The sequence below is a fragment of the Pipistrellus kuhlii genome, unplaced genomic scaffold (genome assembly GCF_014108245.1).
Source record: "Pipistrellus kuhlii isolate mPipKuh1 unplaced genomic scaffold, mPipKuh1.p scaffold_m20_p_29, whole genome shotgun sequence".
NCBI lineage: Eukaryota > Metazoa > Chordata > Mammalia > Chiroptera > Vespertilionidae > Pipistrellus > Pipistrellus kuhlii.
In genome coordinates, this window is record NW_023425528.1 from 610,967 (window position 1) to 633,963 (window position 22,997).

The 22,997-nt window shown below is 34.9% G+C and overlaps 1 protein-coding gene across 4 annotated transcripts in view; it reads left to right on the forward strand.

Moving 5' to 3' along the window:
• Positions 1-22,997, forward strand: part of LRCH2 (leucine rich repeats and calponin homology domain containing 2) — a 127,733-nt gene that overhangs the window by 42,922 nt on the left and 61,814 nt on the right. For all 4 annotated transcript variants that reach the window (XM_036454450.2, XM_036454451.2, XM_036454452.2 and 1 more), the window contains exons 4-8: positions 6,374-6,479; positions 6,563-6,699; positions 13,795-13,928; positions 19,351-19,438; positions 19,729-19,840. In XM_036454450.2, the coding sequence (XP_036310343.1) occupies positions 6,374-6,479; positions 6,563-6,699; positions 13,795-13,928; positions 19,351-19,438; positions 19,729-19,840 (577 nt within the window). The remainder of the gene's footprint in view (positions 1-6,373; positions 6,480-6,562; positions 6,700-13,794; positions 13,929-19,350; positions 19,439-19,728; positions 19,841-22,997) is intronic.

Here is a 22,997-nt window from a genome sequence, read left to right on the forward strand (position 1 = left end):
CACATTTCTGTTACTTCCAGTTTATACAGTATACTATGCTGTTTACTTTTATCTTGTTTTACCTAGGGTAATGCTTTTCTAATACATAGATATTTTAAAAGTATTCTTAAGTGTGGCTTTATTATGTGTGAGTGGCCAAAAATTTTTTGAGGAACTTATTTACAATTTTAAAATGGGAAATTAATATGCTAATAGAATGTAATGAACAGAAATATCTTTTATTCATTAAGGAATACATGCATGTGCAATTATTGCACAAGGAAACTTCCTTGAACTTAGTCTTGCTATGTTTTAGAACCAGATAATTTTAAGGTTGTAAGAGATCTTATAAGTGATCAGATATAAGCACTTTCTAACACAGGAATCCCTATCACTCTAGCTGGATATGTTCAATGGTGGAAAATTTGTGTGTGTGTGTGTGTGTGTGTGTGTGTGTGTGTGTGTGTGTCTGAGGCAGTCCTAATTCTCTTTTGCAAAACTATTTGTTATCCTTTTTATTTTGCACTAAAATCCATGCCTCTATCACTTTTATCTACTGGTCCTGGGACTACCTTGTGAAGAAGTATAGATCATAACAGCCTCACTTCCCTTCTGATGTTTGTAATCTTTTGTGTGTCTACTCTCCATTTTTCCAAACTCTAAGGCCTGTTTGTCTGTAGCTTAAACATCATTATTACTTTTATTCCTTTCTATATTTCTGTTCTTTATTACTTTTTATTTTTAACTATTTCTGTCTCGAAAGTGTTCTCTTTTATTAAGGTCTCTTTTAATGTTATACATACAATGAACAGAAGAGTTCAGATGTTGATCTAACAAATTTATAATGAAAGAGAACCATTACTTTCTTTGACCTGGACACTTAATATTTTTAAAGATTTTATACATATTATACTTCTAGATTCCATGACTCTACTGTTTATTTTTCTTTTTTCATTCAATTTTTGGACTTGTGTTCTAAATTATATGACATGAGACAGTTTGGGGATAAGTGAAATTTCAAAAATATTTAGACTTTTTAGATTTAAAAAAAAATATCTTTATTGTTGAATGTATTATAGATGTCTCCCCCTTTCCCCCCATTGACCCTTCTCCACCCTGCTCCTCCCTCTGACCTTCACCGCACTATTGTCTGTGTTCATGGGTTATGCATACTAGTATTGCATATAAATTCTTTGGTTAATCTCTTCCCAACTCCCCTCCTTATATCTGAGATTAGCCAGTCTGTTCCTCCTTCCATGTCTCTGGAACTATATATATTATAGTATATTTATTTAAAGAGAATATTTGTTACCAGAATCCTATTGATTTTCTTTGGGTCTGCCTGCCTGTGTTCACTGGCCCAAAGAAATGCATAAGCAGGAGTTTGAAGTATACATAGAGAAAATGATGTAATAATTTAATAATAATTGTCTCTCTAATACGGAGACAGAGCACTTTAGCTCTAAATGAAACAACTCCATGATGGCATGTATGTTACAGATTATATAGGATAAATCACAAGGTACTGTGGGTTGGAGGTTCGGTATCATGCTGGGAGCTGATTGGTCAGAAGTGAGGTAAGGGTAATCATTTTTTTTAGGCCTTAAGGACAGCTCTGATGTCTTTTCTAACCTCCCTTTGTTTAGTCTCATGGAAAAGTAGCCAAGGGATCATCCTGCTTTAGAGCTCAACAACTGAAACATAGCTTAGGTCAAGATGTTATCTTTAGTCAGCTAGAGGTCCAGACCTTGTGACCAAAAGTCAGGTCTGGACTACTATCTTCTTCTGCTTTGGAGGTTGCTAATTATCTGGGGGAAAGGCTAGTTCTCTTTTGGGGTATATATAGAAAGCAGGATATGATTTCTAGAGCTAGAATTTATAACTAAATTTAATCAAAGTCATCTTTTAAAATATTAAATATTATTTTACTAGGTATTATAAAATTATTGTGCTATAACTTTTGAAGTCAGTAACAGTGGCTATATAGCATTAGGATGGCTAATTGACAATTATAAATCACATAGTGAATTTGTGATTATTACCTGTCATTAGAATATTTTCTTACGACACTATTCCACAAGAATTTAGTGGCCAACTACAGTTGAATTCTTTCATTAGAAGCCTAGGAAATACTCTAAGACCTCCAATTCCCAGAAGAGTATTTTGTAGAGTATCCATTGGTTGAGTGAGTCAGTTTCATGTGCTTAGTTTTATTTGTTCTGGGAAATCTATCAAATTGCTATAGATTTTTTATAACAAAATCTTCAGTGTTGGACACCTTTGGAAGAAAGTAATAGTATTTACTTTAAAGGACATTTCCCCAAACTTTTATTATTTGTCATTTGGATAATAGTCTATTCTCAACACAGCCTCTAAGTGGTCCTGTCGAAACTTAAGTCAGGTCAAGTCAGACCTCTGTTTAAAAGTTTCTGGTTCCTGCGCATATTTCTCTGAGTAAAAGCCAAAGTTGTGCCCCTCTCCTCCATCATCTTCCCCTTGTGCATTTTCCTCTAGTTACACTGGATTTCTTGCTGTTTTAGTAGGTCAGGCATGCTTTGCTTAAGAGCCTTTCCATTTATTGTTCCTTCTGTCTGGAATATGTTTTTTATATTAATTTTATTTTTATTGGTTTCAGGTGTACAGCTTTGTGGTTAGACAATATTTTTCAGTACCCCCAAGTGGCATCATACATAGTTATCACAGTATTATTGACTAAGAATAGTCTTTTCTTATATTTTTGTATAGATCACACTTTCAGCTCTGACAACACTGCTCAAATAATAGCTTCTCCATGAGACAATTTAAATTGCTAATATCACACTCTACTATCACTAGCACACTGCCATTTGCCTTTACCCTGCTGTTTGTTTTTTTAAAGCACTTATCTTCTAGCATATTATATAATCTCCCTATTGCTAGAATACAAGCTCCATAACAAGCTGTGAGGGCAGGAATTTTTGTTTGCTTTATTCTTTGATGTGACCTGTGGATGTGGGGGAGAAGAAACTTTCCTCTACCCACAAGGTTCTTCTGGTGTGCCTAATAATCAAATAGACATGAGACAGATTACCAAGAGAAAATGACCAAATTTAATACACACAAATGTATTGGGATTCCATATACATGAGAGAGTCAGAGGCCCATATTCAGGAGAGTTTCAGAGACAGAAAGGGAACATTGGTAGGTATATATGACATTCTGAGCAATGGATGAGTTAATGTACCCGGGAGCTTCAGAAAGTCACTGCAGAGAGAGCCCATGTTCAGTGATTAGTAGTTTGTCTTGCCATGTAGATGGATAAAAAGACATTTCTGATAACTCTTACCATGGGCCAGGCTCCTAATTTAAATTCTAGATACTTTAGGAGGGGGAAAAGGAACAGTAGTTTCTCTTGAGCCCGCATGGTCTCTGTTGCCTTCAGCTCAAAATAATCCACATACCACTGAGGCACATTGGGGGTGGTTCCTTCTGAATTTCCATAGTCCCTAGCAACTAGATCAGTGCCTATCAAATAGTTGGTATTTGATAAATATTCATTGTCGAATAAAGATGCCTTTGAAAAAAATATGTAAGACACTTTTTACTAATAATCTTTAGGTTAGATGATTAGATATTCTTTAATATTCCTTTGGATTTACCTTCCTTCCATTTTTACTTTAGATAAGAATGAATATATCTTTCATTCCTTTCCCTCCAAACTAATATAATTTCCAGTGAAAGTTGGAAATTAGGGGCAGTTGTGGTAGAATATGAATTTCATTTGCATTGTGTCTGGAATGAGTGCTGAGATCTTGTTGCAGATGTTTTTCCTCTTTTTGTTGATGTGGTAATAAGAAAGGGGAGGGAGAGGAGAACATAATTAACTTAAGTTATTTATCCTCTTTTTATGGAAATGTGGTATTGTTTATCTTTAAATCAGGGCTTGCATTTTAATTGAACCCTGAGACATTTCCTACTCAGATTTCCTAGATTGTCTTTGGGTTGTGAGCCATAAACTTTGTGTTTGTAATTCCTCATATTATGTATCCTTTTGAGAAAAGACTTAGTTAAATCAATCCTGGCCATAGACATTAGTTCTTTAGCTCACATGTATAAATCCTTGACTTCCTCTGCTTCTGCCCAACCAAGCATCTAAAAACAACTATAATTGACAGATTATCACAATAGTTGATAATTGTCTTTTATTTACCTCTGAATTAAGAACACTTGGCTCACTCTTACTTCTGGTTTTAATGTGTACTAAATTATAACCTCAAATTTTTGCACAAAAAATTCATGTTAAGTATACTAGGTTGAGATCATGATGTAATATTAATAGAAATCTACCAGATAATCCATCTTTAGAAAAACAACATTAAATATAACTTTTGCAACAATACAGTAGATGATGCAGAGTATCAAATCAGCTATTTGGAAAATAATGAAGCAGAAAACACCCAACCAGAACACCAAAAACAAAAAAGAATCCAAGAAAATGAACAAAGTGAAAGGAGCCTCAGGGAAAACTTCAACTGTGCCAACATTTGCAACTTGGGAATGCTGGAAGGAGAAGAGAGAGAATAAAGAATTGAAAACTTACTTGAAAAAGTAATGGAAAACTCTAACCTGGTGAAGGAAAGAGATGGTACAAATCCAGGAAGTATAGAGTCCCAAACAAGATGAACCCAAAGAGGCCCACTCCAAGACACATTATAATTAAAATGCTAAAGGTTAAAGACAAAGAGAAAATTTTAAAAGTAGCAAGAGAAAAACAGTTACCTACAAGGGAGCCACCCTTAAGACTGTCAGCTGATTTCTCAACAGAAACTTTGCAGGTCAGGAGGGATTGGCAAAAAATTTTCAAAGTGATGAAAAGCATAAAGATTACTCTAGCCAGCAAAGCTATTGTTTAGAATTGAAGGACAGATAAAGAGTTTGTCCCAAACAAGAAAAAGCTAAAGGAGTTCATCATCAACAAACCAGTATTACAAGAAATGTTGAAGGGTTTCTTTAAGAAGAAGAGAAAATGATAAAAAATATAAATAATAAAATGGCAATAAGTACATATCTATCAACAATTACTTTAAATGCAAATGTATTAAATATTCTAATCAAAAGACACAGTGGCCGAGTGGATAATAAAGTTATATATATATATATATATATATATATATATATATATATATATATATGTATGTATTTTATATATATGCACACACACTATTTATAAGTGACTCACTTCAGATCAGAAGACCCACACAGATTGAAAATAAAGAGACAGAAAAAGATATTTCGCAAAAATGGAAACTATAACAAAAATGCTGAGGTGGCAATATTTATACCAGACAAAATAGATTTGAGAACAAAAGCTATAATAAGAGACTAAGAAGGACCCAGCAATTCCACTTCTGGATATTTACCCAAGAAACCCAAAATGCTAAATCAAAAGACATATATACATCCATATGATTATTGCAGCATTATTTACAATAGCCAAGATATGGGAGCAACCTAAGTGTCCATCAATAGATGAATGGATAAAGAAGTGGAATATGACTCAGCCATAAAAAAGAATGAAATCTTACCATCTGCAACAACATGGATGGATCTAGAAGGTATTGTGATGAGTGGAATAAGTTAGAGAAAGATGAATGCAAGATGATTTTTTTATGTGGAAACTAAAAAACAAAACAAACAAACAAGATTAACTGAACCAGAGAACATTTCTATGGTTGTCAGATGGGAGAGATTGAGGGGATGGGTGAAAAAGGTGAAGGGATTTAGAAGTACAAATTGGTAGTTACAAAATAGTCACTGAGATGTAAAGTACAACCTAAGGAATATTGTCAATAATATTCTGATAACTAGGTATGTTATGGAATATAAAATTGATGATGAAGAGACAGTTGGACAGATTTCAGGAAAAGCCTTTATTCAAAGCTGCACTGCTGGTTTAGGGGACTCTAAGATCCAGATCCTAAACCCCATAGACAATGAGATTTTCTCTTTATATATTTCTGAGTTTCTTTGTTTCCTAACTACCAAGCTTCTATAGTGGACTCTCACAGCCCCCACCACCCACCTCTCGAAAGTCAGTTAGAATGGTTAACTTAGATTGTATCTCATGTCCATTCTGGATGGCACTAGTGATCTCCCTCTAGTTAAGCTGTTGATGTCAGATGGGTACTAGATTTATTGGGGTGATCACTTCGCAAGTTATATAAATGCCTAATCATGGGGTTGTACACCTGAAACCAATATAATATTTTATGTCAACTGTAATTTAAAAATAAAAAAATATTTTTAAAAGGTAATTTTTTAAGTTATCAGTCATGCACTTTAATCTAAGAATTGAAATATATGTGTTTTCCCCCCCAGTTAGTTTGTTATAATTTTATTTTCTTATTTTCCTTAGGATATTAGCTGCAATGAGATTCAGGTTCTTCCCCAACAAATGGGAAAATTACATTCACTTAGAGAGCTCAATATAAGAAGAAATAATCTTCATGCATTGCCGGATGGTAAGATCTCACTGTTTTTTACTGACATGAATAAAAGAGCAACTATGTAAAACTTAATTTAATTCTTTTTCATTTCTGAACAGAATTAGGAGATCTTCCCTTAGTCAAGCTGGATTTCTCTTGTAATAAAGTGACCGAGATTCCTGTTTGTTACAGGAAGCTGCATAATTTACAAGTAATAATTTTGGATAACAATCCATTGCAAGTACCACCAGCGCAGGTTTGTAATAAAAATCTGTTACTTGTTTCTTCTCTTTTTATTCAGAATTATATTTGTTACTGGTAAATTGAAAAAAGCATCAGATGTAAAAGTTAATATGTTGTTGAGTTATTATTCTCTAATGGAGTTTTTCTGAGAAGTGGAAGGGGGAAAAAGATTTTCCTTCTACCCTTCTAAGTGGCTTTTTTGGTAGGAGTTTTATCTTAACTTCTGGAGAATAGGATTTGAAAACCCAGCCATAAACATTTTGCTTGTGAACTAATAATTTTGATTGTGAATGTTATTTCAAAAGGATAGACTATGCAGTCTTTCTAGGTCTATCCCACTCAGCTATATATCTACTTGAAACTTGTGTGAGTGATAGAAGCATTTTCTTAGCACTGATAGATAGAATCATAACAGAAAGAACACTATACACGTGTAAATGTATTAATTTAGACTTAGCTTGAGGATTAAATCCATGTGGAGTCCACTAAAATTATATTAAAGGAATACACTAAGCTATAAGCCTACAAAGACAAAGAATGAAAGAGAGACACAGCAGGGGAGAGATGGCAACAGAATTTTGGAGAATGGAAAATATACGGAATAGTGGTAACTAAGGTCTCTAATTATTACTGCACAAGAGTATCTGGCTGAGGAGGCACATGGCAGTAAAACTTCAGCCTGCCCTCTACTTCCAAGATATGTGCTCTGGCAGTGTTGCATACATCCAAAAGAAGGGGTGGTTGCCCTTTTCCTTCTACAAAGGTACATTCCACTCATTCCAAAGGAGGTGCCTTTTCTAATTCAGATCAAGTCTAACAGGAGTCCTGGTAGTAGCTGCCTGAGCATGATAAAGAAAGCTGAAACTTATGTCTGCTATGAGAGAAGGCAACAAGAAATAAATTGATTTATTGTGTTAAACCTGGGGATTATGGGTATTTTTGTTGTTGATTATTGAAGGAAACGTAGCTCTGAATATAGGGATGAAAGACTGAAAACTCAAAAGTCTGTAGAATGTTTAAGGCACTGCTGTTCAGTAGAAGTTTCTGAATGAAGGTGTGGAAGGGGGAAAATATTTTCCTTCTACCCTTCTAAGTTATGCTGTCTGGTCTAATAATCAAATTTACATGAGACAGATTAATGGGAGAAAATAGCCAAATTTATTATAGATGTACATGTGTGGGGTAAGAATATGGGATCCCAGGACAAATCCTGCAGTTGATGCTTATATGCCCTCTTTGAGAGTCAAGAGGGGGGAGGGTAGTAGTTTGGAGTTCAAAGGGAAGGTAGGCAATTCACAGGTAGATAAGAAGGAACAAAGATTTGGTAAACAAATTTTTTCCAGGCTACCCAGACATAGAGTGGGTCCAACAAACAAATTGTTCAGGTTTCTTTCTGCCAAATTTAGTTCATATTATGCTAAGGTGATATCCCTTTCTGGAGCAGGTTTTTCCAACTGATTTAAAAAACAAAAACAAAACAACAACAACACACAAACAAGCAGGTAAGTAAGAGGTAAAAGGCTCCTTTAGAGTCTTTTCTCTCTTAAAATTACAATATCCTCCAAAGTGGTATTTTGTTTCTTAAAATAGTAAATATCCCCAAAAGTGGTATTTTGAGGCAGCAAACTCTGTTCCCCTTAGTGGGAATGTTTTATAAACTGTGCTGTCCAGTACCATAGTCACTTGCCACATGTGGCTACTGAGTACTTGAAATATGTATTGGTAGAAGGTGAAAGATGAAATAGTGAAGGCTGGAGACCAGGATGCCAGGACACAGGCTTTATTTAAGAGAAGAGTGCCAGCTGTTTCCAGAGAGAGAGCGAGAGAGCACGGAAGAGAGAGAGCGTGGAAGAGAGAGAGCACGGAAGAGAGCGAGGGCCGGGGTACAAACACTTTTTAAGGGGAGGATAGGGGACAGGCCTTAGGGCACTCAGCACATGCTGATTGGTGGTTTCATGCAAGGCCTATGATTAGGGACCTAGGGACTTAGGAATTGGGGGGCTTAGGTTATTTGGAAGGTGCTGATTGGTGGTTCAATGCTCAGGAATGTCTGGCTGCAGGTGGAGTTTACATCTGTCCATCAGTTGGAGGAAGGGAGGATCTATCAGAAGGAACCAAAATTTAAGTTGGATTTTATATTATTTTTAAATCTTTTTAAACTGATCCAAAATGGATCATGAGCTTTTAAAAATTTCTTGATTGATGAGAGAGGGAAAGAGAGAAAAAGAGAGGCCAATTTATTGTTCCACTTATTTATGCATTCATTGATTCATTGTTTTTTTCTTGTATATGTCCTGACCTAAGATCAGACAATTGAATTTTATTTTTATTAATTGAAATTTAAATAGTTTTATGTGATTAGTGGCTACCATTGGACACTACAGGTCTAAGATTTACACAGTCAGATTCGTGCCCCAGCTCCGAAGCCACATGACCCTCCATTTGCATTAGCAGAATCCTGGGGTTTACTCTTTTTTTTTTTTTAATATATTTTATTGATTTTTTACAGAGAGGAAGAGGGATAGAGTGTTAGAAACATCGATGAGAGAAAATCATCGATCAGCTGCCTCTTGCATACCCCCTACTGGGGATGTGCCCGCAACCAAGGTACATGCCCTTGCCCAGAATCGAACCCGGGACCTTTCAGTCCACAGGCCTACACTCTATCCACTGAGCCAAACCGGTCCTGGCCTGGGGTTTACTCTTGAGGAGTAGGTAGATTCCCTCCCTCAGCTCAGCAGCCAAATGACTATAGTTTCTTAATATGACTTAATATTATGCTTGGAATTTACTCTTTAGAGAAGTGCTGTCTATTAGTACTTTTTGTGGTGATGGAAATGTTCTCTATCTGCATTGTCCAATGTAGTAACCACAAGTGGCTGTTGAGCACTTGAAAGTGTATTATGTGACTGAAAATTTGAACTTTTGGTTTTATTTAGATATAATTAATTCAAATAGCCACTTGAGGCTAGTGGCTACTGTATTGGATAGCACTATTGTAGGGAGATTCAAAACTGGAGTCAAGGGCTCCAAGCATAGCTATGGGCAGAAGTGAGACCTTATACTGAAAACAATGAGTACTTTACATAGTGAGTGTGGGACCTTCCAGTAGACTGTCTTACTTGGCTCTCAGAATGCTTTTAGCCTGTTTTATTTATTTCAGGCAGGATGGCTGGATTTATCTCTTGGATGATTGATTGAACTAGGAGAATAAACTGATCTTTGAAGGGGTCTCCTGATGAAATGGCCAGTCCCTGTCTGGTTACTAGACAGTGAGGCTCACTGTTGGTAAACTTCCCCTCATACACAGATATTCCAGTTGACTTCTTAATTGCTTCACTCTTGAAGATAAATAGATAGATAGCCACAGATCACTAGACATTTTCAGGAAAAATGTTTAACATAAAAGACAGAAACCAAAATACTGTAAACCTTCCATTGAAACAAAATGGGTCACATTCATAGGAGTGACAAACAGAATGACTTCTCAGTAGCAGCATAGGAAGTTAGAAGATCTTAGAACCACATCTTTAACAACTAAGGGAATATTTACATCTGTCTGTACTCAAACTATCAGTCAGGTATGAGGTAGAAAAAAGATAGTTTCAAACATGCAAAGTCTCAGAAATTTTAACTCTCATGTAGCTTTTATTAGAAAGCTAGCAGAGTTTGTGCTGTATCAAAATGTGGAAGTAAATGAAGAAAGAAAAATCCTTCATGTTCAAGATCAATAGATTTGCAATAGGCCTAGAGAGCAACCAGTCGGGTTGGAGTAGAGTGGTTGTCTTCAAAAAGAAAAAGAAATAAATTGATAAATGACTTGATGTCTTTGTCAGTATGGAGAGGATTTTGTCAGAGAGTTAGAAATTAATAATAGGCATACAGAAACTTATGCAAATGAAAAATGAGGCACTTAGTCGCTTCAGACAAAACAAAAACTTGCAAGAGAAAGAAAATGTGCTCTAACTTATGTGGTTCATCTGTGAATACTTTCTTACTCATAATAGTGTAAATATTCTATTTTGATTTAATGAAAAATTGTGTTATAATAATAATACTAAAAATAAATATTTATATAGCACTTACTGTGCTCCAGACATTGTTGACAATGTTTTATATGCATTCATTCATTTTTTATAAACAGGTACTGTCATTGTACCTCATTTTATATACGAGGAAACAAGGGCATAGAAGTTAAGTGACTTGCCTAAGGTCATATGCTAGCAAGTGGTAAAGGCCCGTTTCAAACCAAGGATATCTGACACCAAAGTTTGTGCTCTAACCACTATGCTATACTTCTGAAGAGGGAGGAAGTATGTTTCTGTGAGTTTATGGTTATTGGAGATGGGAGGATGGTAGTAGTGGTATTTATGATATATGAAAGTGGTGGTAGTTATAAAATAATAGTTATAAATTCTGGGAACTCATACAACTTAACAAAAGGAAGATAACCCAGTCAAAAAATGGGCAATGGATCTAAATAGATACTTTCAAAATAAGACAGAAGGAAGGCCAAGAGGCATATGAAAACATGCTCAAAGTCACTAATCATCCAAAAGATGCAAATCAAAACGACAATGAGGTACCATTTCACACCTGACAGAATAGCTATCATCAGCAAATCAACAAATGACAAATTCTGGAGAGGATGTGGAGAAAAAAGAACCCTCTTGCACTGCTGGTGGGAATGCAGACTGGTACAGGCACTGTGGAGAACAGTATGGAGTTTCTTCACGAAACTAAAAATGGAACTCCCATTTGACCCAGTGATGCCACTTCTAGGAATATATCCCAAGAAACTAGAAACACAAATCAGAAAGGATATATGCATCCCTATGTTCATAGCAGCACAATTTACAATAGCTAAGATTTGGAAACAACCTAAGTGCCTATCAGCAGATGAATTAAAAAACTGTGGTACATCTACACAATGGAATACTACACTGCGGTAAAAAAGGAGTTATTAAAATTTGCAACCGCATGGATGCAACTGGAGAACATTATGCTAAGTGAAATAAGCCAATCAGCGAAAGATAAATATCACATATCTCACTCATTTATAGAATATAATGAACAACATAAGTTGATGAACAAAAATAGATCAAGAGACAAGAGAAGCATCAATCAGATCATCAAACCTTAGACAGAAGGTAGTGGAGGGTGAGGATAAGGGGGAGAGATCAACCAAAGGACTTGTATTGACACAGACAACAGGGGTGTGAGGGCATGTGTGGAGGGGTATTGGGGGGATAATAGGGGAATAGGACACTTTAATAAATTAAAAAAATCTAAATCCTCTTTTTTCCTTAGTAATATTTCAACAATAAAGTCTGTAGTTGAAAAATAAAAAATAGGATAGTAATAAAACCATGAGATTTATAAATATGAAGGTAAATAACAGAAAACCAAATACAAGCCTTCAATGAGGGACTGGGTCTTGGTGATTGGAGGTGATGGAATGGAGCATTACTTTTTAAAAATATGTTCTTATGTATTTTAAAGAGGGAGGGAGATTGAAATAGAGAAAGAGAAAAATACATCAATGTGAGAGAGAAAAATCGATCGGTTACCTCCTGTACATATCCTGACTGGGTATCAAATCTGCAACCTGGACATGTGCCTTGACTGGGAATTGAACTAGTGTCCTTTTGACACATGGGACAACACTCAATCAATTGAGCCACCCTGGCCAGGGCTAGAATTAATATTTTGTTATCAGTTTTATAATTCTCTGTGACTTTTCAAACCGTGTACATGAATTACTATTATAAAAATTGAATTTACAAAAGAAAATAATTGATCATAATTTAATTTGGTAATATAATATTTTTTTTTAGTTTGGAAAGATAACAGGATACACCTTAATTGGTAATGTGTTATTAATTCTAATAACTCCAATGCTCTAATTTTTATTTTCAATTAAATTTTTCAGTGGTCAAGTCAGATCTGGTAACTATTAGATTTATCTAAAAAATGGTTCTCCTTTATACTTCCAATGATAATTACTTCTTAATGTATTTTACTTACTGTTTTTTTATTGATTATTTTGGTATGTATTGGTAGGTTATGTGAGCTCATAAAACAAAATACTTTTATTACAATTTTTGAGAGATACTTATTTAATATTACTCACGGTAACTGCAGTTAACCTTTGTAAATTTGACTTACTACTTCCTTACCACTCATTATCTATCCTTTTTATAGAGCATACTTTCTTTCACATAGTATTTCACCCCTCATTATTGTTTTTCTCTCTGTCAGCAATGAAAGTAATTTTCAGGATATTATCTTAGTTGAATTGACCATTTAAATATTATTTTATTCTAATTGGCCTACCCTCCCATCTTTCAACAAATTCATTTTTTCTATATTTAAATACTTTTGATTAGCTTTCCTCCAGTGTTTAGCCCAATGAACTTAGTGGTTCTGATGAAATTACATTCAAGAATTACATGAAATGAAATAAAAAAAATATATATATATATTATATATATATATATATATATATATATATATATATATATATATATTTTATTGATTTTTTTACAGAGAGGAAGGGAGAGGGACCAGAGAGTCAGAAATATCCATGAGAGAGAAACATTGATCAGCTGCCTCCTACACACTCCCTACTGGGGATGTGCCCACAACCAAGCCACATGCCCTTGACCAGAATCCAACCTGGGACCCCTCAGTCCACAGGCTGACCCTCCATCCACTGAGCCAAACTGGTCAGGGCACATGTGCCACTACAATAAATATATTTCTTTTTGCTTTTTTTCTGATAAAGGCAACTCTCATAAGTTGTAAATTTTATATTGGTTACTGGTTTGTACATTGTACTGTTAACAAGGAAACTTTAGTGAAATACAGAATAATTAATGTAGTTTTTCTAATAAGAACAGAGACAGCAATAGAACTTTAGTTGGTATCAGTGTTATCAGATTTTTTTCACCTAGTGTCAGAAGTACAAATTAATTAAGTATGCAATGTTTCTATCATGTTCGTGGTGTCTCAGCATAATTTGAAGTTATTAAAATGTAAGTAAATTGGTAGATAGCATTTATTTTGGACCTATATAATTAAACCTTTCTCCATTATTTATTGACAGATATGTTTAAAGGGTAAAGTACACATATTTAAATACTTAAGTATCCAAGCATGTTGCAGAATGGATAAGAAACCAGATTCTCTGGATCTTCCATCATTGAGTAAAAGAATGCCCTCCCAACCTCTCACAGACAGGTAATGTAATACTCTTACAGTCTTGTTTCATGATTAATATATTCTCTTTATATAAAAGATATTTATTAATCTTGAGTGTACTGAATATGTTTAGGCTGATTGTTTCAGTGTTAAATTCAATAATTTTTTGAAGTGAAATATTATCATAGAATGAACTTCTGGAATCCTAGAATCAACTTGTAATTTTCTCAAAAAATTAATTATTATTAAAGTTTTAGTAGTAGCATGTAAACATTTACATTATAGTGCAGAAATACCAATTTCTCAGTATCTGACAATTATTACTCCTATGATCACCCTATTATACCTTTTTAATAACTATGTAGTAGAAGTTGCTTTTGACCTGGATTTGGTGGAAGATCCAGGCATTTTTGAGTGCTTCCTTACTTTATATTTTTTGTATCTAGATCAAAGATGATTTATCATCAATGTTCGGTATGATATTGATGTTTTTATTCTCATGAGATTTTTAAATGATATATTTGATGTTTTTAATTTATATTTTAAAGATGTACATTGGTCTAATTATAATATATGAAAACAATTCCATCCAGCAGTATGGAAAATAATTGGGATGGGGTGAGACTATATTAAGGTCTGACATTGTATTTATGACAAAATTAAGACTACTTGGAATGGCAGTATAATAAGTACTGTTGTTAATAGTGCAAGTCTTGGAATTCCCAAATAGGACTTTTTCTTGAATTTTTTCCTGCTGCTTAATTAGAATTAAGTATCCAAACATTAAATTTAGTTTCTAAAGATTCTTTTGTTTAATGTTATGGATGATAGTAAACCAAACAATTCTATAAAAATTAGACTTAATTCATATTCTGTGCTCTATTAGTTTGCTTTACGTTTATTTAAAAATGAATTTACTTTAGTAAAAGCATTTATTATCAGTCATTTATTTATTCTACAAATATTGGTAGCATGCCTACTGGTTCAGGGTATGTTTTGTTGGATGATATACATATTGGTCTTGGCCTTCATGTAGCTCATAGTCTAATGGAAGAGTCAATTAATAAACAAAGCAAGCGAACACATGACACATAATTTCAAATTTCCTTGCTATAAAGGGAAGGAACATGTTTTAGGAGTAAAGATAGGAAATGTCTCCTTGATATGGACTGGTTTAATTTAAGACCTGACAAGAGGAAAATTAGCTATGAAAAGAGTGAGGGGAAGAACATTTCAGACACAAATAATGACATGTGCAAAGGCCTAAAATTAGGAAGAGGCTTGGGTATTAAAAACTAACCCTAGCCTATTTTTTTCAGTGGTTGGAGCGTCAATCCTCCTACTGAAGGATCCTCGACCCCAATCCAGGGGCACAAATCCAGGTGTCTCTCACATCAGTGTTTCTCTCTTTCTGTCTCTCCCCCTCCCTTCCACTCTGTCTAAAAATGAAAAAAAAATATCCTTAGGTGAGGATTAACAAAATGAAACAGAACAGAACAGAACAAAAAAGTAAATGGAGGCAGGCATGGTTGAAGCAGAGTGGCTAAAGGCTAGAATGGTATGTGTTGATTCTGGTTAGTAAGGACTCAAGTCACATGGGGGCTTTTGAAGCTGTGCTAATGAGTTTGAATTGTATTTAAATTACAGTGGGAATTCATTGGACAGTCAGGGAATGACATGATCTGATTTATGTTCAAACAACAACAACAACAAACCTATCTTCGCTTATATAGGGATTAGATTGGAAGTAAACAAAAATAGATTGGAAGTAAACAAAAATAGAAATAGAGGGACTAGTTAGGTTGTTGCAGTACTTCTAAGAGATCAAGGGATCTTCAGTAAGGTGATTGCAGTAGAGATGAAAAGGAGTGGATAGAGTTGAGATATATTTTGGAGAAGTCTCTAGCCGTGTCACTCAATAAAATGTGATGTGAGTCACATGGAATTTTAAATTTTCTTGTAACCCATGCAAAAACAAAAGTAAAAAAGAAGCAGGTAAAATTAATTTTAGCAATACACATTATTTAACTCAGATAAAAATATTTCAACATCTAATTTAAATAGAAAAATTAGTGAGTTTATTTCACATTCTTTTTTCCTATTAAGTCTTTGAAATCTGGTGTGTATTTTATTTACATTTACAGCATGCCTCAATTTGGACTAGCTACATTTAAAGTGCTCAATAGCTATGTACTCCTGGTGGCTGCTGTATTGGACAGTGCAGGTCAATAGAGTTTACTTATGCTTTGGCTCTTGGATGTGGTAGCCTCCCACTCACAGCTTATATTGAAGTATCTAGAAAAATTCTTGTATGTACATTTCACACTCATGCCCTTGCCTATATTGTTCTTACTACTCATAAAACCTTTCCTTCTTGCCGAAACCGGTTTGGCTCAGCGGTAGAGCGTCGGTCTGCGGACTGAAAGGTCCTGGGTTCAATTCTGGTCAAGGGCATGTACATTGGTTGTGGGCACATCCCCGGTGGGGGGTGTGCAGGAGGCAGCTGGTCGATGTTTCTCTCTCATCGACGTTTCTAGCTCTCTAGCTCTCTCCCTTCCTCTCTGTAAAAAATCAATAAAATATAAAAAAAAAAACAAAAAAAAAACCCTTCCTTCTTGACTAGTTTGAAAACTGTTCATTCTACAAAGGTAGGCATTACAGTAGTTAAGTATGTCCGCTTTTGGAGTCAGACATAATATACCTGTAAAGCCCTTCTCTGACTCTCTGTTCTTGTGCCATAATGTCTCTGGTCCTCTATATTCTTTTTCTTTTGCTCCTTAGTTTTCTTATATGTAAATAAAAAATAATATGGATGATGTAAGGATTAAATGAAATAATGTATATATAGCACTTAACACAATGCCATACCCAAAATAATTCCTTAACAAATAGCTTATTATCATTATCATCTTTTAGAAATACACAGATGTATTTTAATAGTACATTGTATTATTGTGCAGTAGAGTCAGATGCATTTCATCTCTAATCACGGTTTAACCTCTTAATTACTCTATGGACTGTGTAAGGTATTTAATCTCTGTGAGCTTTTTTGTTTAAAATGTTAATAATACCGCTGAAACCAGTTTGGCTCAGTGGTAGAGCGTCTGTCTGCGGACTGAGGGGTCCCGGGTTCGATTCCGGTCAGGGGCATGTACATTGGTTGCGGGCATATCCCCGGTTAGGGGGTGTGCAGGAGGCAGCTGGTCGATGTTTCTCTCTCATCGACGTTTCTAGCTCTCTATCTCTCTCCCTTCCTCTCTGTAAAAAATCAATAAAATGTATTTTTAAAAATGTTAATAATACCCATTTCCTAAGCTTATTATAAGAATTAAGTGTGTGATTGGCAATTGATAGTAACAAAATAGTTATGGAGGTATAAAGTACAGTATAGTGAATATAGTCAATAATATTGTAATACATATGTATGATGCCAGGTGGGTACTGGAAGTATTGGGGAGGCCATGTTGTAAAGTATATAATATTCTAACCACTATGCTGCATTCCTAAAACTACCGTAGTACAAAATAAAATTAAAATTAAATGTAAATTATAATTGAAAAATAAAAATTTTTAAAATAATGAAAATAATAGATTTTTAAAAATAATTTTGAAACCCACACTTGAAAGTACAATGTAGCGCTCAATTTTATATAAATCTGAAGTATCTAATAATAATAAAAATAACAATGCTAATAGTAATATAAAAAATAAATGTGTGTACCTTGGTTTGGCTTAGTGGATATAGCGTTGACCTATAGACTGAAGGGTGCCGCGTTCAATTCTGGTCAAGGGCACATGCCTGGGTTGCAGGCTCAATCCCCAGTAAGGGGAGTGCAGGAGGCAGCCAATTAATTATTCTTTCTCATTGATGTTTCTATTTCTCTCTTTCTCTCCCTTCTCTGAAATCAATAAAAAATAAATGTGTGCTTGGCAGCTAGTTCAGTAAATGATATTCAGTAAATGTTATAATTTTTCCCCGTGGAAAATTTTAGAAGCTTTATTATCCTCATTTATAAAACGATATAGTGCACAAATTACATAATGTAAGGATTAAAAGTAAAATATGAAGTACCTAACACAGTGTAGATGCTCAACAAATATTAGCAATTATTGCGTCTTTTTATCCTTCAAGACTAAGCACAAATGCCCTTTTCTTGGGTGAGGCCTTTCCTAACCTTACAAGGAGAATTAATTTCTCTTTTCTCACAGCATTTTATATTTACCTTTGTCATAGTATTTGAGACATATAAATATACTTATTTCACCTGTGGTCTGGGAGCCCTTTGAGGTCAAACATTTTTTAATTCATCTCATCTCAAGCATTCAGCATAATGCCTCATAGTTGGCAATTGCTTCCCTAAGTTTATTAATATACTCCAGAAAAGTTTAAAGATCAGTTTTGGGGGAGGATATATAGCATAGTGATTAAGATCAGGGACTTTAGTGTTAATCTAGGGATTAAATTTAGACCGCTATTTGCAACTTGCATGTCATTGGGTAAATTGTTCAACCCTTTCCCAACTCTGTTTCCTCATCTGTAAAATGAGAAAACACCAACAACCTGCTAGAGTTTTTACAAGGAATATATGAGGTATTGTCTTTAGAGCACTTAGCCCAATTCCTGGAACATGCTAAGTTGTATATATAGGGTGTTTGGTAAATTTGCAAATCGAAGTGAAAAAAATTACTTTGCTACCTGGGTGGCATACTGTGTATTCAGAAATTTGCAAAGACAGCTCTGACCTCACACCAGAAAAATTATTTATTCAATGCTTTGCAAACTTTGTTTTATATTTTCTCTTTTTTCGTTTATTAAACGGACATTATTCATAAAGCTAAAGCATATTTTTAGAGCTAATGAAGAAGAAAGTATGAATTAAAATTTAAAAATATTTCATCATTTGGCCTAGCTGGTTTGGTTTAGTGGATAGAGCATCGGCCTGCAGACTGAAGGGTCCCAGGGTTCGATTCCAGTCAAGGGCACACGCTCAGGTTGTTGGCTTAATGCCCAGAAGGGGACAGCCTGTCAATGATTCTCTCTCATCATTGATATTTCTCTCTCTCCCTCTCCCTTCCTCTCTGAAATCAATAAAAATATATTTAAAAATATTTCATTATTCTATGGTGAAATTTGTCAAACCAATGAAAAAAACAGTAAGATACTGTATCAAGATGATTTTGTAGCAGGGCTATCTGCTTTTCTGAATCTCTCAAGAGAAATTAAAGCATATTATTAACAATTGACATTTTATAACAGAGCACATAAAGGAAAAATATTTCATGAAGGTCATGAATAAAGTGTTTCGTTAGGAAGGTTCCTGACATTTCCCCCCTCATGTCCTTAAGGATCTTAGACATCAAAAGTGTATATTCTGTATTATTTAGGAAAATTTTAGGTCAAGTCTGTATTATCTATTTAAGAAGAAAACCCTGACTGTTCTTAGAATTTCTGTTTCCATAGTATGGAAGATTTTTATCCAAATAAAAATCCTGGCCCTGACTCTGGAATTGGAAGTGATAATGGAGAGAAACGATTATCTGCAACCGAAGTGAGTATTTTTTATTGCTGATCTATTTTATTTCAAAATTTTATTAGAACTTTGAAATAGACACTTGCACATGCTTATTTTGTTTAAAAGTATGATGATTATTACATTTTATGAAATCAGACATGTACATTTTTAAACTCATAACAGTAAACCTTAATGTACTAATTTTTGGTTTGAAAACTGGATATGTAAAGCAAATATTCTATACTTCATATGTGAACTTAAAGCAACTTAATACTTAATCGTATTTTAAAATGTCTCATTGGTACTTGGGTTTTATTTTTTTTCAGCCATCAGATGACGACACAATCAGCCTTCACTCTCAAGTCTCAGAATCAAATAGAGAGCAGACATCAAGAAATGATAGTCACTCCGGTGGAAATAAACCTGATTCTCAGAAAGGTAATCCATATGGTGTTTGCTATATTTATTTATTTATTTTTTAAATTTATTTATTTTTTTTTACATATTTTAATGATTTTTTTTTGCCCCCCTCCCTCCCTCCCCCATATCCCCTCCCTCCCCCTAGTTTTATGTCCATTGGTTGTACTTATATGCATGTATACAAGTCCGTCGGTTGATCTATTATCTCCCCCAGATCCTCCTCCCCTCCCCGCTGTAATTTGACAATCTGCTTGTTGCTTTACTGTCTCTATATCTATCTTTTGGTTCATCAGTTTATAATGCTCTTTATTATCCACAAATGAGTGAGGTCATGTGGTGTTTCTCTTTCATTGATTGGCTTATTTCACTCAGCATGATGTTCTCCAATTCCATCCAGGTTGCTGCAAATGATGAGAATTCCTTCTTCTTTATGGCAGCATAGTATTCCATTGTGTAGATGTACCATAGTTTTGGGATCCAATCATCTGCTGACGGGCACCTAGGCTGTTTCCAAATTCTGCCTATTGTAGATTGTGCTGCTATGAACATAGGGGTGCATATATTCTTTCTGATTGGTGTTTCTAGTTTCTTGGGCTATATTCCTAGGAGTGGGATTACTGGGTCAAATGGGAGTTCCATTTTCAGTTTTTTGAGGAAACTCCACACTGTTCTCCACAGTGGTTGCACCAGTCTGCATTCCCACCAGCAGTGCAGGAGGGTTCCTTTTTCTCCGCAACCTCGCCAACACTTGTCGTTTGTCGATTTGTTGATGTTGGCCATTCTGACAGGTGTGAGATGGTACCGCATTGTTGTTTTGATTTGCATCTCTCATATAATTAGTGACTTTGAGCATGTTTTCATATGCCTTTTGGCCTTCCTTCTGTCTTCTTTTGAAAATATTCTATTTAGGTCCCTTGCCCATTTCTTAATTGGATCATTCATCTTCCTTTTATTTAGTTGTATCAGCTGTCTATAGATGTTAGAGATTAAACCTTTATCAGTGGTGTTATTTGCAAATATGTTCTCCCACACCGTGGGCCTTCTTGTTGTTTTGTTGATGGTTTCTTTTGCTGTAAAAAAGCTTTTAATTTTGATGTAGTCCCATTTGTTTATTTTCTCTTTAGCTTCCATTGCCCTAGGGGCAGTATCAGTGAAGAAGTTCTTTTGGCATGTCTGAGATTTTGCTGCCTGTGGATGCTTCTAGTATTTTTATGGTTTCCCGTCTGATGTTTAAGTCCTGTATCCATTTTGAGTTTATTTTTGTGTATGGTGTAAGTTGGTGATCTAGTTTCATTCTTTTGCATGTGTCTACCCAATTTTTCCAACACCATTTATTGAAGAAACTGTCTTGACTCCATTGTATATTCGTGCCTCCTTTGTCAAATATTAATTGAGCATATTGATTTGGGTTGATATCTGGGTTCTCGATTCGATTCCATTGATCTATATGTCTGTTCTTGTGCCAGTACCAGGCTGTTTTGAGAACAGTGGCTTTGTAATACAGTTTGAAGTCCGGTATTGAGATCCCTCCTACTTTACCCTTCTTTCTCAGGATTGCTGTGGCTATTCGGGGTCTTTTATTGTTCCAAATGAACTTTTGGAGAGTTCTTTCTAGGTCAGTGAAATATGCCGTTGGTATTTTAATGGGGAGTGCATTGAACCTATAGATTGCTTTAGGAAGTATGGACATTTTGATGATGTTGATTCTACCAATCCATGAACATGGTATGTTCTTCCATCTCCTTACGTCATCCTCTATCTCTTTTTTCAATGTCGTGTAATTTTCTGCATATAGATCCTTTACTTCCTTAGTTAAATTTATTCCTAGGTATCTTAATTTTTTTGGTGCGATGGTAAATGGAATTGCTTTTTTAGTCTCCGTTTCTGTAGTTTCACTGTTGGTGTATAGAAATGCCATGGATTTCTTGGCGTTAATTTTGTATCCTGCTACATTGCCAAATTCATTTATTAAGTCAATTAGTTTCTTAATGGAGTCTTTTGGGTTCTTTATGTACAATATCATTTCATCTGCAAATAAGGATAACTTTACTTCTTCTTTTCCAATTTGGATGCCTTTTATTTCCTCCTCTTGTCTAATTGCAATGGCTAGTACTTCCAGTACTATGTCAAACAGGAGTGGCGAAAGTGGGCATCCCTGTCTTGTTCTTGTTCTTAGAGGGAATGGTTTTAGTTTTTGCCCATTGAATATAATGTTGGCTGTGGGTTTATCATATATAGCTTTTATTATGTTGAGGTATGATCCTTGTACTCCCACCTTCTTGAGAGTTTTTATCAGGAAAGGGTGTTGGATGTTATCAAATGCTTTTTCTGCATCAATTGATATGACTATATGACTTTTATATTTCTATTTGTTTATGTGAAGTATCATGTGTATTGATTTGCGGATATTGTACCATCCTTGCATTCCTGGAATAAATCCTACTTGGTCATGGTGTATGATCTTTGTGATGCTCTGCTGGAGCCTATTTGCTAGAATTTTGTTGAGGATTTTGGCATCTATGTTCATGAGGGATATTGGCCTGTAATTCTCTTTCATTGAGTTGTCTTTATCTGGTTTTGGTATTAGGGTGATGCTGGTTTCATAGAAGGAGTTTGGAAGTGTTCCTTCATCTTGGATTTTTTGGAATAGTCTGAGGAGGATAGGTTTTAGTTCTTCCTTGAATGTTTGGTAAAACTCTCCTGTGAAGCCTTCTGGCCCTGGCCTTTTGTTTGCTGGAAGCTTTCTGATGACTGTTTCAATTTCTTCCCAAGTCACTGGTCTATTGAGATTTTTAGATTCTTCCTGATCGAGTTTTGGAAGTTTGTATTTTTCTAGGAATATGTCCATTTCCTCCAGGTTGTTCAGTTTGTTGGAATATAGTTGTTCGTAGTATTTTGTAACAATCCGTTGTATTTCGGTGGGGTCTGTTGTTATTTCACCTCTTTCATTTCTGATTTTGTTTATTTGGGTCCTCTCTCTTTGTTTCTTAGCCTGGCTAGAGGTTCATCTATCTTGTTTATTCTTTCAAAGAACCAGCTCTTGGTTTTGTTGATCTTATTTATTGTTTTTTTGGTCTCTATGTCGTTTATCTGTGCTCTGAATTTTGTTATTTCCTTCCTTCTGCTTACACTGGGTTTTCTTGTTGCTCCTTTTCTAACTCTTTGAGTTGTAGAT